General features: G+C 44.5%; 1 protein-coding gene across 2 annotated transcripts in view; it reads left to right on the plus strand.

Annotated features, from left to right (window-relative positions):
• The window catches only part of LOC118777460 (astrotactin-2-like), a 286377-nt gene that overhangs the window by 262604 nt on the left and 8718 nt on the right, over positions 1-15055 (plus strand). For both annotated transcript variants that reach the window (XM_036528373.1, XM_036528374.1), the window contains one exon: positions 10377-10518. In XM_036528373.1, the coding sequence (XP_036384266.1) occupies positions 10377-10518 (142 nt within the window). The remainder of the gene's footprint in view (positions 1-10376; positions 10519-15055) is intronic.

Below are 15055 nucleotides of genomic sequence, written 5' to 3' on the forward strand. Positions count from 1 at the left end.
ACTTTCTTCCTCTCACTTTCTCTCCTCTCTCTTGCTCTCTTTCTATCTCTGTCGGTTCAATTTTGATTATGCTGTATTGGCTGGACAAACCAAAGCAGTAGCATACAGTACAATGCTACAAATTGCTGCTACAATTATAGTACAATATAGAACATGAATATTCATATGTGTGGTAATGGTACTGTTTCTGATGGTTATGATGGTGCTAATGATGACATTGTCAATCATTGCAACCACTTGTCATCAGTAGTGGCCTAAGCTGCAGCAGCAGCTGTCATGATAGAAGCATTAGCAGCAATGGAGATTGTGTGTCGGTGTTGCTATTAGTAATAGTAGAAATAGCAGTAGTTGTAGTACAAGCTGCAATGGGAGTTGTTGTAGCTGACGCTGTGTCAGTGGTGGAGCTATTAGTCACTTGCTTGAGCCCTCTCCCCTTGTTAAAGTGACGGGCTGAATAGGTCACAGGAGAAACGGTGACAAGGCTGGGGGTGTAGCGTGGCCTGGCTGTACGAAAGTCACGCAGCACGGTAACACAGAGGGGCGCTGGCAGACGCGGCCTCGTCTGCCCGTGTTAGCGCCGCATGCGGAGAGAGTACCCGGAGGCTGCAAATGAGAATGAGTCACTCTGGCCTGGCAGTCAGACCGCTTGTACCCAACATGCCTTGCTGCCCCCTCTGGGTGATGTCATCTCCCGACTTCTCTCCCCCCCCCGCCTGAACATCTGATCATAGTGAGAGCAAACAGGAGAGAGAGGTGCACTGTGCCACTGTGCTTTTACACCTGCGTTTCCCTGTGTGTGTGTGTGTGTGTGTGTGTGTGAAGGAGAGAGAGAGAGAGAGAGAGAGAGTTATGATGATGATAATGATGACAAGAGTTAATTAAATATAATAATAGTGATGTCGGTGTGTGTGTGTGTGTGTGTGTGTGTGTGTGTGTGTGTGTGTGTGTATGAATGATGAATGGTGAACCTACCTGCCTGAAATGTACTTCTCATAAAAAATCATCACTTCGGGGACGAGAAAGGGGAGGAAACCACTCTCCTAGTGTCAAGGTGCCATTATATCTTTTCATCTGTTTAAAATATCTTCGGTGGCTCCGCCTGGTTCTCTTTTCCCCCTGCCGCTCCCACGTCTGAGAGAATCCAGCATTCATCTCCTCCTTTTGTTTGCGTCTGCTTTTGCTGTTCCTCCTGCAAGAGGAAGCTTTTAATCAGAGAGGCTGAGCATTAAGCACAGGCGTAGGTATGTGGGTCACGGCCATAAACGCAATTGTGCTCCGCAATAAAGGAAATGGACGCGATGATGTAAGATTATCAAATGGCTTTTTTTCCTTTCCCCTTCTTCTTCTTGAGACGAGGGGTTGGGATCGTTGTGCGGGACGTCCCTGCTGGAACAGAACCCTTCACTGGCTCGAGGGGGACATCCCTCTCCCTGCAAAAATCGACTTTGCAGATGCTGCATAGTAGACGCATAAAAAGGCCAGACTCAGTGAAATGTTCTGCTGGCTCCTGAATGATAACATTTACCGGCGTCTCAGATTTTCTCTATTTGTTACTGCCTCTTGTGGATTCAATGGGTGCCTTACTACACAATATAAGTAATGTAATGTCAATGCAAATAATGCAAATGATTTGACTGAGCAGGATACCTACCTACCCCCTTCTCAGTACGACCTCAATTTGTGTCGTGGCAGGGTGCTTTTTATCAATTTTTTATCATCATTTTTTATTTTTCTATTAATTTTCAGTCTCTGCTCTCAGTCTTATTTTTGAATGGCATTAGTTAACTATATCTATAAATTACCATCTGTCATATAGTCTGTGTGTGTCCACACAGGTTTTTGTTATTTCATAGACCACTCTAAATGTTCCCGGTGTTAACACTTCCCCTTCCTGAAGTGGTCCTGCTTGCAGACATGATCTGCAAGAACACAAGCATTTCTGTTACCTTAAAACACTGCGTAATTTTTGTGTTTTAATGAATGGACAAAGAGCACTGCAGGCCATAGAATCTGGCCTTTGATCCTGTGCTTTAGGGTGACCCCGCCCAGAAGGAAATACACCGATACCCAGCACGCCTGGCAGCAGGCTAAGGGCAGTTTTAGGTGAAACCCAAATGCAGGTGGAGGACATGGTGGAAGAAAGAGCTCCAAGCACAGTGCACCTCACTACAAGGTAGGTAGGGTTAAATCGACCGTCATATGTAGCTGTCACAAGTGACCACAATACTGGGCTTTGAGTGATTCACCTTAAAAACACCCTACTCCATGTGTCCTTTCAGTGGCAGCATGGAAAAACTAGATATAACCTCAGCCCTCCCCGTGGAAGCACACGTTCCCCCAGAGGCTGGTCCCTGTGCCCTCGGCTTCTGTCCCCGGCGAACTGAGAGGTCCAAGAATAAGAGATATTACTGAATTATTCCCGCGCATGGGCTTTCGATTCTAAGCCATGGAAGCCGTCCAGAAAAATATGGACAGAAGTGGCCGTAAAGAAACACTGAAGTATTGGCACGCTGGAGGGCTTTCAGAAAGCATGTCATTTTTAACGGCCTTCATGACCGGCACAGGGGTGGACCTGGCTCGGGCCCAGGTCCTTAATGGCAAAGCGGTGTATTTGTCATAAAATATTTGTCGTAAAATATGTCCTGCTATATGTATTATGATAATAAAAATAGAACAGAAATTATGTGTTTAAAAAAAAAAAAAGAATTTAAAAACCACATCTATGCAGGCTTTATTCTTTTATATTTGACCCTAGCTTTATTGATTTGTACTGCTGTGTTCTATCTGTAAAGAGCAGAAGGAGCAGCCGGTGATGTGTTGTGGTCAGTAAATCCTGTGACCCAAGCCTGAACCTCTGGGTCACAGCCACCACTCTGTCTCTCCCTGCCTGAGTAATCAGACCTGAGGGAATTGACCACAGCCAGAGCTATCAGCATACTAATGTATCGGCATCCGCCTCCCAATCCTGACTAGCTTCTTCCACTTCATGAGCTGAAGACCTGGATTCAGTGAAACCGCAGTGCTCTTCATCTTTAAACTTGAGGGGTGGTGTGGTCTCTGAGATTAACCAAAAAACACTCTGTGAGAGGGGAAAAAAGAACTTAAGACCCTGTTCAATTTGACATTCAAGGCTGAGGATGAAGCGCTCTGCGGTTAGATAGAATCTGCCTCTGAAACTGCTAAAGATCAACTGAGTTGAGCCATGAGAGACACCATTCTGCTCTTGAGGGTGCCGGCTGTTGTCAGTGGATTGGAGGAAGAGAGAAATCCCAGCATGCTCTTCTTCCTCATGACAGAGTCACAGGCCATATTCTGATACTGACTGAAAACATACCTCATCAAACTGTATCTCTGCTGCAGAGCCTGCAGACTCTGGCCTAGGACTGTCTTTAATACCACAGCTTCTTGATCACTGGGGGAGCTTGTGATTGCTCTTGTAGCACTCTACTTTGTGTTGGACATCACATTGTTTCAATTATGTTATGAATTATTCTTGTAACTATACTGTTGTTCATGTCTCTGATTATAATTTTATTACAGGTAAATACCAAGCATAAAATATGAATAAATGTGACCATTGTGTGTTAGAAAGAAAAAAAAACATTATGCTACATTATGCTTTGCTCCCGTTTAGTCAGTTTTGAAATAAACTGGTACTGTATTTACTGGTACTGTCCACAGAAAAAAACCTTTTGTGAGGTTAACACATGTGATTACATGTTTGTATTTTTTCCGTTGAATATTGTGCCATTCTACCTTCCAACCTAACAAAAGGATTTGAGTATTTACATAAACAATTGGGAAAAACTGTCCTTGTGGTGCTTTCCGTCTGTTAATAATAGCAGTCTGTCAAAGCCAATCAGTTTGTTCCTGGAAGGCTGCGGAAGGCCGGAATGTTTCCCAGTTGCACGGACACTATTTGTTTTGTTGTGGGCTTTTAACGAAGGCGGCCGACACAACCGGTCGTTCCTCAACGCATCTCGATGTCGCACTAACGGAGAAACCAAGAAATGTCTGCGGAGAGGCGTCATTTAGCTGACCGGGCTAGATTAAAAGAAAAGAGGGAGAGAGGGAGGAAGCGGTTTCGCTTGCAGCGCGGCAGTGACCGTGCAACCCCTGTGGTACGCTGTAATGCCCACCACCATTAAAACGGACGGATTATGGGCAGGGATGCTCGGTATTTCACAATGGGAATATTCCCTTTCCCTTTTGTCTTAAGCCTTTAATTTTCCCCTCGTCTGAATGAAACTAAACGCGGTGTGTGCGGAATGAAGTTCTCCTTTTCATGTCAAAATAAGTCGCGCTGGTGAAGGCGATCCCACTTGGCTTGCCGTGCATTGCTTTGGAAATACATTACTATGTCAAAAGAGATATGCTTTGTATATCTATAGACATACTTTCATAGTGTTTTGGGGAGATATATCTGTTAAAATATTAAAGACAAAACGTTTTTTTTTTTTCATCAAAAGTAGTAAAGAGTAGCAGTGTAAAATCACTTTAATTGCCAAATCCCAATTGCTTAAAACTCCAATACATTTCATAGCTCCCCTAGCTCCTCATCAAAAGGTGTTATTATATCATTCTTAATATAACAGGAATGTGGCAGTAAGCGTTTTGTTAACGCATACTTCTGCATTACATCTGCCTCTCATATGACTGTGGTTAGTGGCTTAAATGAATGAAAAACGAGCAACATTTTCATTCATTTTACAGCTGTGGTATCGTCTGTGTCACAGAGATTACTGTTTTACTACCTGTTTATTTATGATGAGCTTTGGGGAGAGTTTGGGGAAAGTTCAGATAGCTGCAAATTAACGTTTGTAGCACAGCCATGCCATGCCGTTAACCCTTTATACTTTGATGTAGGTTAGCTGAAAAATGTGTATGAAATGAAAGCTGACGGGTCGTTGCTGAGGACAAGGCCGCATTGCAGTGGGGTTGTATGGAGGTCAGACTCAGAGAGAGGCTACACTCTCGCCGATGGGGGTGGGGGTGGGGGGGGCGGGGGGTCACCCCTCACCTTTCCGCTGCGACACAGCTGCTTGGTCCCCCCGAGACTTTAATCTGCGGCCCCACCGTGCGCCTTGATCAGCTGCCATGATGGGGTGTCATTTGTGAGGTTGCCGAGCGACGGGGTAATCAAAAGAGATCATTGTGTCGCCTTGATAAGTACAAGTTAGTCATATTGTCTTGACTATGACAATATACTGTAAGCGTCGATGTATGATGTGGGAGAAGCCTTTTGCATTCATGCCAAAATGCATAACACTGTCACAGGTGCTAGATTAGCACATTCAGGATAAACACTGTTAGCTATGCATTGCTTGCATGCACTATCAAACATAAGAGGTTTGCAGTGACAGCAGTGGCATACCAGTTAACATGTCTTTATGTAGTGCTGCTTGCTGCCTGCCTGACATGCTTATGGCTTTAGGTTATGTGTTTGCTGTTATGTGAGCTCCATATGGTGCATGGCACCTGTTGAACTGGCTGTAAAATATTTTGCTTCTTATGGAGTGTGGCTGGATTTGAGGCATTAAAAATGACTGTTGTAAGTGTTACTGTATTGGTGGGTATTAGAGCAGGTTAGCTTTACTTGTGACGCTGAAACATTGCTGTAGTGGTCAGTCCTAGAACGCTCTGTGTTTCGAGCCATGTGGTTGGCTTTTCCTGTGTTGTGAGGGAACAGCGGTAGCAGGTATCTCTGTCTCTATGGGTCCTGTGAGGAATAACCACAGGAGGTATGACCAGAGGGGTTGGGACCTCATCACCCTCTGGTGTCTGCGGGATAGCACTGAGTTATGACTGGGTTTCCAGCAAGCTGAGCATCTTTCTGTCTCACCCCCACCTTCTGTTTTGTGCCCCTTCTCTCCCTCTCCTCTCTCTCTCTCTCTCCCTCTCCCCTCTCTCTCTCTCTCTCTCTCTCCCTTTCTCTCTCCCTCTCCCCTCTCTCTCTCTCTCTCTCCCTCTCCTCTCTCTCTCCCTCTCTCTCTCCCTCTCCTCTCTCTCTCTCTCCACTCTCTCTCTCTCTCCCTCCCTCTCTCTCTCCCTCTCCTCTCTCTCTCTCTCTCTCCCTCTCCTCTCTCTCTCTCTCTCTCCCTCTCCCCTCTCTCTCTCTCTCTCTCTCCCTTTCTCTCTCCCTCTCCCCTCTCTCTCTCTCTCTCTCCCTCTCTCTCTCCCTCTCCTCTCTCTCTCTCTCCCTCTCCTCTCTCTCTCTCTCTCTCTCTCTCTCTCCCCCTCTCTCTCCCCCTCCCCTCTCTCTCTTTCTCTATTCCTGCACTACATAAGGGCAATCCTGGCTGGATCTTTACATTCTTCTCTTTCTCGATCCCAGAAAATGTTCTGATGTATCTAATCTTAGATTTCAAATAAATGCCATTTTAGATCAGAGAAAGCAATAAAAGTAGAAGAATATATGTGTGTGTGTGTGTGTGTATATAATGTTTTCATTTTTATTGAATTAGAGAAACTTTTATCCCTCAAGTCATGAAAACAGAGTTCCAGATTGGAAATGCTGAACAAAACACATCCTTGTAGACATATTTCAACCAACAGAAAAAAAGAAAAAAAAACATAAAACAGGTGGTCTGCTTTCAAAAGCAGAGCCTGAAAAATAAAATAAATAAAGAAAACAAGTTTAACATGAGGTGCTGTGAACACACAGCAGATGAGCTGCACAGATCGTCTAAATCCCTGCAGTAGGCTGTCCAAGGCCACACAGGCGGTGAGGTCATTACACTGCTGTTTATAGAACCGGCTCGCGGTTCTAAAGAAGGCCCGGTTCTGCCCGATGAGATCAAAGAGAGACAGCTCCACTGAGAACGTGTGGGCTGTTTCACTAACAGAGCCCCCCCCCAACCACCCCAAAAATTACCCCTGAAAAATTACAGACATGTAAACAGTTCTTCTCTGTTCAGAGCGTTCTAGTTATTGGCGTTTTACAAAACACGCTGTCAGAATGTAAATGCTTTATTTAGAACATGTGTTAGATAAGTGCACTTTAAGGCATGCGTCGCTGTGAGTGGAAATGATGTCAGTCTGTGATAATCGGTTCTAGAGATTACCAGGACAATCGTTTACCTCAAAAAGTCTGCGGTCAACATTCGTTCATGGCAGCTCTCTGAGAAAACCCAGGGAAAGTCTTTGTTTGTACCAAGCATTTACAAAGCCCTGTAAGAGCATGTGTTTGGGTACATTTTATTGGTGTTTTCCTGGAAAACTAAAAGCTAAATTTCATGCACCAAACAGATGATGTGTATGACAGCATTGAACTACACTTCTAATGATTAAATCAGAGAACAATCCTAGCTAGAGGTTCTCTATAACTATCTGTCTGCAGGCAGATGTTACATCTGTGCCAGTAACAGAAAAGCATCACAAGCATTATGTTCATTAACATTATGTTCATTCACAACCTGATACGGTTGTGACTGCAATAGGCCTCTCTTGAATATTAATCCAGAACAGGAACATGTTATGGCACAGTTATGATTATGATTTCAGTGCAAGGGGCTGATAGGGTCCTTTCAAAGCACTGACCTTGTAAAATTATGCTCCCTCGGTTACCATATGTCCAATAGGTACATCCTTACCCTGCAAGTTCATTATACACATACATTTGAAGTTTCAATAGACCAGATCTGGATCTGACCTGGTGGCTGAGGGTTTGATCTCCAGTCAAATCATGCCAAAGGCTTTAAAACATGGCATTGTGCTTCCATCTGTCTGGTTGACACTCAGACGTAAAGAGGAACATTGTGGGAAAGTGCCATGTCGTGGTAATGTCATGTCCCTTGTACGTCAAGCTCCTTCATGCCATGGAGACGAGGCTCTAGCCATATGGTCCCCCCATATTTACATTACATTTATTCGTTTGGTAGACCCTTTTACCCAAAGCAACTTACCAGTGAGGCAGAGTACAACACAAGCAAAAAGGCATATAAGGAGTCAACAATATTAGCAGTGCTGCATGGCCAGGTTTCAATAGTTGGCCAGACAAGGTACAAGCTAGCTGCTAGAGGTACGGGTGCATTAAACCATTATATCTTTTATGTTTAAGACATAAGAAATTGCTTTAGATGGTAGTGATTCAGGTGATCGGGTGAGCATGGAAGGTCCGTGCCTTCAGATGTTTCTGGAAGGTAGTGAAGGACTTGGCAGAGTGGATGACGTGTGGAAGTTCATTGCACCATTGGGGGACAACAGTGGAGAAAGTTGTGGATAGTGATTTTGTGCCGCGATTTGACAGGACCTCCAGACGCTGTTTGGTAGCAGAGTATAGTGGTCAGGTGGGAACACAGACTTGTAGTAGCATGTTCAGGTATTTAGGTACAGTTTTGTTGGTTGTTCTGAACACAAGCATCAAGGCCTTCAATTTGAAGCAGGCAGCTACAGGGAGCCAGTGGTGTGAGACAATCAGAGGTGTAACGTTGGCCCTCTTTGGTTGGTTGAAAACTAGATGCGCATTCTGTAAGAACTGCAGAGGCTTAATCGTGCATGCAGATAGGCCAGCCAAGAGAGCATTGCAGTAGTCCAGTCTTGAGATGACAAGAGCCTGGACAAGGAGCTGTGCAGCATACTCAGATAGGCAGGGCCCGATTTTCCTGAGGTTGTACAGCGCAGATCTGCGTGATCTGGCAGTCATCGCGATGTGGCCAGTAAAATTTGCCTGGTCATCAAACACTACCCCCAGGTTCCTTGCAGACCTGGACGGAGTTAAGTTATAGTTCATATAGTCCATATAGTTCATGCATGGCCTTTAAGATACTGCTCTGGTTCCTATGTCCTGTTACGGGGGTTAAGAGATGTAGATCCTGTGTAACATTCTCATTTGCACAAACATAGTTCACTTGTAGTATAAGACCTCATGTGTCCCCAGTGAGCAAGCCAAAGAAGTCCATGCAACGGAGAAGACATATTGTTTGACTGTTGTAAAAAAATCTCGGATTTTAGCATTTATATGAGCTAAATTCTGGGACAGTGTCTGTGAGAGAACTTGAAAGACTAAGCGCTGAAGACCTCTTGGCAGTGCCATATCAGAGGAAGTAAAATGTGTGCTGGGAGCTCCTCCATCACACAGTGCTCTTTCTAGGGAAGCGTGGTGTTGTTCGTTTCCCCCTCTGTTTCTGTACCCGTCTTACGCAACCCTAACATTTCCCAGCAGCGCTCAATACAGACGAGCTCACTCTGTTTATGTGTCAGCAGACGGGTTGGGACCTAATCACGGCTTCCCTTTTACGCATCCCGGGAATAGTCCGAAATCCAAAAACGTGTGGTTGTTTAAACTGTTATGACAGTTTCTTTTTTTTTCTTTCTTCTCGAGAACACTCGGAGTGCTGGGAAGCGGGCCTCCGTGCGTGGCCTCGGTTTGCGAGTGCGTCATCGCCCCTCCACGTCTGCGCATCGCACGACTTCGGCGCTGAGAGGAAGACATCGTTTTTAAGGGAGATCTCGAGAGGGGGAAAAAAACAAGCCATGACGCCTTTTATGATATACTCACAGTCACTTACACGATCGAGTGTCCCGAACCATGTCCTGTAAATATAGAAGCCAGTCCTCATTCTCCGGTCAATGACGCAAGCCATCCTCGCTGCCAGCCAGAAGTTTTCATTAGATTGAATGGAGAAACAGAAAGCCCTGCTGGAAGAGGTCTGTTCTTCTGGAGATAGCTCTCCGAGTGCTGACGTAGCCACCGTCATGCAGAAAAATGAGTGTATCAGAGCCTGCTTTGTGCACTGGGACGACTCTTTTGTTTATTAATTGGATAGTAATTGCTCACTCTGCCCAATTGGTCCAGCTCCACACTGGTATTTTTATTGGCTGTCTGTTACATTTCCAGACCAGAGAGGGCATGTAAGGTAGTGGGGTCTGTATTATTTCTCAGTGACACTTGTGAATCCTTTCCACTCAAGCATGTACTACTACTACTTGATACATACAAAAATGTCAAGCGTTAGTTGTGAGTGGTCTATCAATGGTAAATATAAAACTTAAATAGCAAGATTGACATTTTGCCGGTGACTGAAGGAAGCAGATTCGATCACGGTTTCATTCACTCATTCATTGACTATCAAAGCTGCTCTTGCAGTAACAATGTCTTACCACCAGAGGTGCTAGAGCTAATTTGAACCATGCCTGTTCAGTACAAGTTTCAGTAGTCTGTGAGCTCAGTTGTCATTGAAATTAATGAAACAATGTAACAGAAAAAATGTAAAAATACAACACTAACAAAGAACAATGTAAATAGATTAAACGCGTGTAGAAATGATTGAAAACGATTTATATGCTGTGGGTGAAAATGCACGCTATGTACATTGCACACAGTTTTCCTCATAAGAGTGTGTGAATGTGTATGTGTTTTCTCTCTGTCTGCCCAGGGGAGGTGTTGAGTTTTGTGGATGACCTCCTGTCCGGTCTGGGGTCTTCCTGTGTGGTGGCAGGGAGACGTGCCAGTGAACACCCCCACTCAGTCCTCTACACCTTGGTCTTCAAGTGCCTGGAGCCTGACAGCCTCTACAAGTAAGATTTTGTACCCCCGGTTGACGCTCCTATAATCATTAAACTACTTGCAGATAGCACAGACCACATGCTATATATGCACACACAAACACACACACACACACTAGTTCATTGTCTTTTGTTCATTTGGTAAGGTGCTATTTATGTTGTTACAAAGGCTTTGGCAATGAACAAGTAAATGTTGTCATGCCAGTAAAGCGAGAAGAATTTACTTGAACTGAATTCAGAAAAAGGGAGAGTGAGAGAGCGATATGAATCTTTTTGAAGGGAGGGGTCATGAGCAGGTCACTAGTACCTGTTACTCACCTGTGCAGCAGGTGGCTGTGGAATGTCTGGGATTGCTTTGTAAGTCAGGTACAAAAAGGAAATCTCTTTACTTACTTCAGCTTTTTCCTCAAGCCTCTTACTTGCTTCTAACTGTGACAATTTTTCTTTTTTTCCTGAAACTCTGTATCCCCAGCTTACCTCACGCACTGCGTTAGACCGAACTAGGAGAAAGGAATGTGTCTCTCCCTCGTCACTCAACGTCTCAGAAACCCACATAGCTTCATGCGATATTTGACATTAACAAGGATTTTCCTATTTAACATGTCAATCTTCGGTTGCCGCTTGGACGAGTCTCACAAGGCAAAATGGCTGCTTCACTGGGAGACAATGCCACTTGTCAAGTGACATCCTGTCATTGTGGCCTGTCTGATTCACGTCCGAGATCATTTTGTTTACGGTAGTGTTGTATTTTCCTGTGAAGCCAGATGGCTCCGATTAAGAGGAGGCATTTTTTGGCTTGCCCGCGTGGAAGTGGTGGATCGGCTGCGGCTCTTTTTTTTTCGCTGGTCGCGGGATTCCTCGCGAATGGGGGGGGGGGAGGAGATGTGGTCACGGTGCATGAGAGAGATCACACAGGAGCGCTGTGTTTGTCAGGGCTGTTGGAGCCATAGGCTTCTCCGTCCCGTCTTTCTGGTGGGGGGGAGGGCAGAGCCTCACACTCCATTAAGAATTCCAAGTCAAACAAATAAACACGCGAGCAGACTGGAGTTTAGCATGGGCGAAAGACATTCGCCATGAGTCTCTCCAGCTTGCGCTTTTTAGTGGTCTGCATGTTGTTGATGGTTAGTGCTCGTGGTTGGTAGTCTATATGGTCATCATGGTTGGTGGTCTATGTGATGGTCATGGTTAATGGTCTATGTGGTCATCATGGTTGGTGGGCCATACGGTGGTCATGGTTAGTGGTCTACATGGTCGGTATGGTTGCTAGTCCTTATGGAGGTCGTGGTTAGAGGTCTACATGGTCGTCATGGTTGGTGGTTTATATAGTGGCTGCAGTGGTCTGTGCATTAGGGCCAGACGTCGTTGTCACTCCTTCTCACCAGATACAGGTGATTTAAAATGTCTTCTGATATATACTAATTGAAATTTGCAGGGAAAATTCAAGCATTAGGCTGTTGCTGTTATACATCCCCTAAGGAAAGACTGAACTACAAGGTAGCTGATGTGTAATGGACAGCAGTGGTTAGGTATGGCTTTAATAATTAACAGAACCCTTCTCCAGGGAGTCTTGTATTGTTTATGTGTTATTGGCAGTGTGTGTGATTAGTAACACAGAGGCTTCAAGTGTGCTCATTTAACATGGTGCCACACATTGTGCACACTCATCATTGACATGAGTAAATATAAACTCAGATTGGCCCACTTTTATCATGAAACAAATCCTTGCCGACCTCTTTCTGTAGTGTTTGAGGGCCGTTCAGAGCTAACGGTGCCGAAGGACTGGGTGCTGGAGTGTCAGAGTAGGGAACGCACTGTTGCTTCTCCCTCCTGAAATAACACCTTTGCTCCTGTTCCTTACCTTCACTGCGCAGTGACCATGCTAACCGAAAAATGGGGGTTGGTGTGGGAAACACTGAACATTTTTTCAAACTCAAAACTGTTAAAAAAAAAAACAGAAAGACGTGTATCGTCCTTATCTGCATTGAGGCAGCCCCCTCCAGCCTTGCCATTCTCTGATAAGGCGCAATTTACGTAGAGAGTTACGTGTGCGGGCATACCCTTGCACAGCTGTTTGTATCAAGGGCAGATAGCAGCCCCGGTGGGCTTGGGTTTCTGTCCGATTCCCTCCAAGGCTGCGAGCCGAATGTTTCCTTCCCGTCCCTGCCGTTATCTCTTCCGCGTTTTTGGAGACCGTTTTCCGTTTGGTGACTCAGCGTCTCCTCCTCACGGCACCGTCAGAAACAAAGCTCGGCGCAGCTCGTGGCCTCGGCCTGAGGGGAACGTTTTGTGTGGGGGGTGATGAGTGTCACACGCAGGGTGCGCAAGATATGGTGGCCCCTTAAGTGACCTTGCAATATTTCTAAATAAAAATAATTTCTTAAAAAAAAAAAAAAAGTCTTTTATCTTCACAAAAAAGTTCTCAAATAAGTTGCTGTTATTTAACAAAAATGCATCGCTCTAGAGAAAGTTTCTCTGCAGTAGTTTTCCTCTGAGGTTTGATTGTGTGCCTTTTGCATTTTCACAGAATTTGGCTTCAGACAAAAGACAAAGGAAAATTACTGTAATTGGCAGGGTCTCTTGTCCAATGGCTGGACAGCAGCTGACGAACCCGCCCGGCTTTGATGACAGCTTCTATGGAGGTGAAAGTTTTCTGCAGTGAAGACGTCTACTTTCTAATCCAGAGAGACTGTCAGCTCAAATAAAAGAAAATGCAAGCAACTTTTTTGAAACACAAAGAAAGCAACTTTTTAAACAATAATGGCACCTTTTTGGAAATAATTGTATTTCAGAGCTCCTAATTTGAGCAAAATTTCTACTCAGTGAGAAATGAGCACATTCACTTGGTGATGGAAGCTTTTTTTGTTGGTTATTTATTACCATATAGCACTTGAAGAGTGAACTGTAACATAAATCAGATGTGCCTTTTAACGGCAATTACACTGTGCAATGGCTGGAATAGTGTTTTATCACTTCCAAAATCTGTAATTTATTGCCTCTCTCCGATGTATATTGTACGCACATATTGAGGGATATATACTAAAATGACCTTATAGATTTAAATTGAGAAGTCGATGGAAGCACTGGATCGGTGTGCACCACAGTTCTACAGTGTCAGTGCTGAAGAATCTGTTTCAACCACTTCCATCAAAATAAATCACTGCCTTTCAGATTAAATGTGCAGAGAGTAAACTGTACGTGTTTAAATCCTGACTCCTCGCCAAGGAAACCTGCTGATGTCGATTCAGAATGTTATCTTGGCTTTGAACCATAACGGCCGGAGACTCCCACAAGGGATTTCCACTGTTTGATTGGCTCAAAATGTACCTTTTTTTAATTTTTTTTTTCCCCTGACAGCGTCTGTGATGTACATGTAATTAGCCTGCATGGTTTATTGCTTTTTCTTACTACAGCCAATTTTTTATAGTGCCTTTTTTTGGAATTTGGATCTAACAGCCTGCAGTCATAGCAAAGGCATTCTCATGGGCTAGCACTGACAGAGTGATCATTTTTACGGCATCATACAGAGAGATAAAACACCCCCATAAAATATAATGAGCAAAAACAGGTCTCATTAATGCGAGAAAATATTTTCTATGGTTCATTTTTTATTGCGCTTCATAATTTAGTATTGATGATTTCACAGTTGTTCATGAAATTGCATGGCTGCTCTAAATATTGAAGCATGATCTTGGTTTTTCTTTTTTTATTTTGAGGGTAGACAGGGTTGTGTGTGTTTGTTGGGGTGGCGGTGCTCTTTATATCTGATATTTTCCACAGATTTTCTGAGGGGAGAAATGCTGTTGCACAGATTGGTATTTTTGTTACTCCTGGCGTTTTAATATTAAAACCAACAGTTCAGGCTGAAGACTGCATGGTAAATTGGCACATTTTGGCCAACATGTAGTTTAATATAAGTTGGACTTACCTGTAACTGTATCCTCAAATACCCCCAATCACCTGAGTGATAGGTCCTTATAAAATCAGCTTCTAATTCATACTGTAGTACCTGACAACCCCCTACCCACAATCCATTGACACCTATTATTCATTTTGAATAATTGCCCTAAGATATGAGCCAGGTACGATGTGATTATTACCAGAATTTCAAACGCTTTACAGCTTGAATTATTACTCTATGCATTATGAATACATTCATATATTGCCTTTATAAGCTGCCTTTTAAGGCTCTCACGGCGCTTTAAAGTGAAGGGGAATAATTCACGTTAACTACCACCGATACGCAGCCCCCGCAGGAGGCGCCACCGGCAAAGTCTGTAAATCTGTTGAAACGGAGGGGGCGACCTTTAGAGCGAGCGCTCGGATGGCTGTCAGACGCGGGCCGCGGCGTACATCCTTTATTTGACTTTGACACATTCACACCTTCGAGCGCAGGCATAATTAGCGTCCGCGTGCGCGGGCGGCGGCCGCACCACGCCGGAGCAGCCGCGCCCCGTTTGCGGCGGGCGAAGAGGCGGGGCATTTGGCGGTAATTAGACGTCTACATCCAGACAGACAGGTTGGGAAGTTCGCCAGGACACCGGGGGAGCAC

Source organism: Megalops cyprinoides, chromosome 5 (assembly GCF_013368585.1).
Source record: "Megalops cyprinoides isolate fMegCyp1 chromosome 5, fMegCyp1.pri, whole genome shotgun sequence".
Classification (NCBI taxonomy): Eukaryota; Metazoa; Chordata; class Actinopteri; order Elopiformes; family Megalopidae; genus Megalops; species Megalops cyprinoides.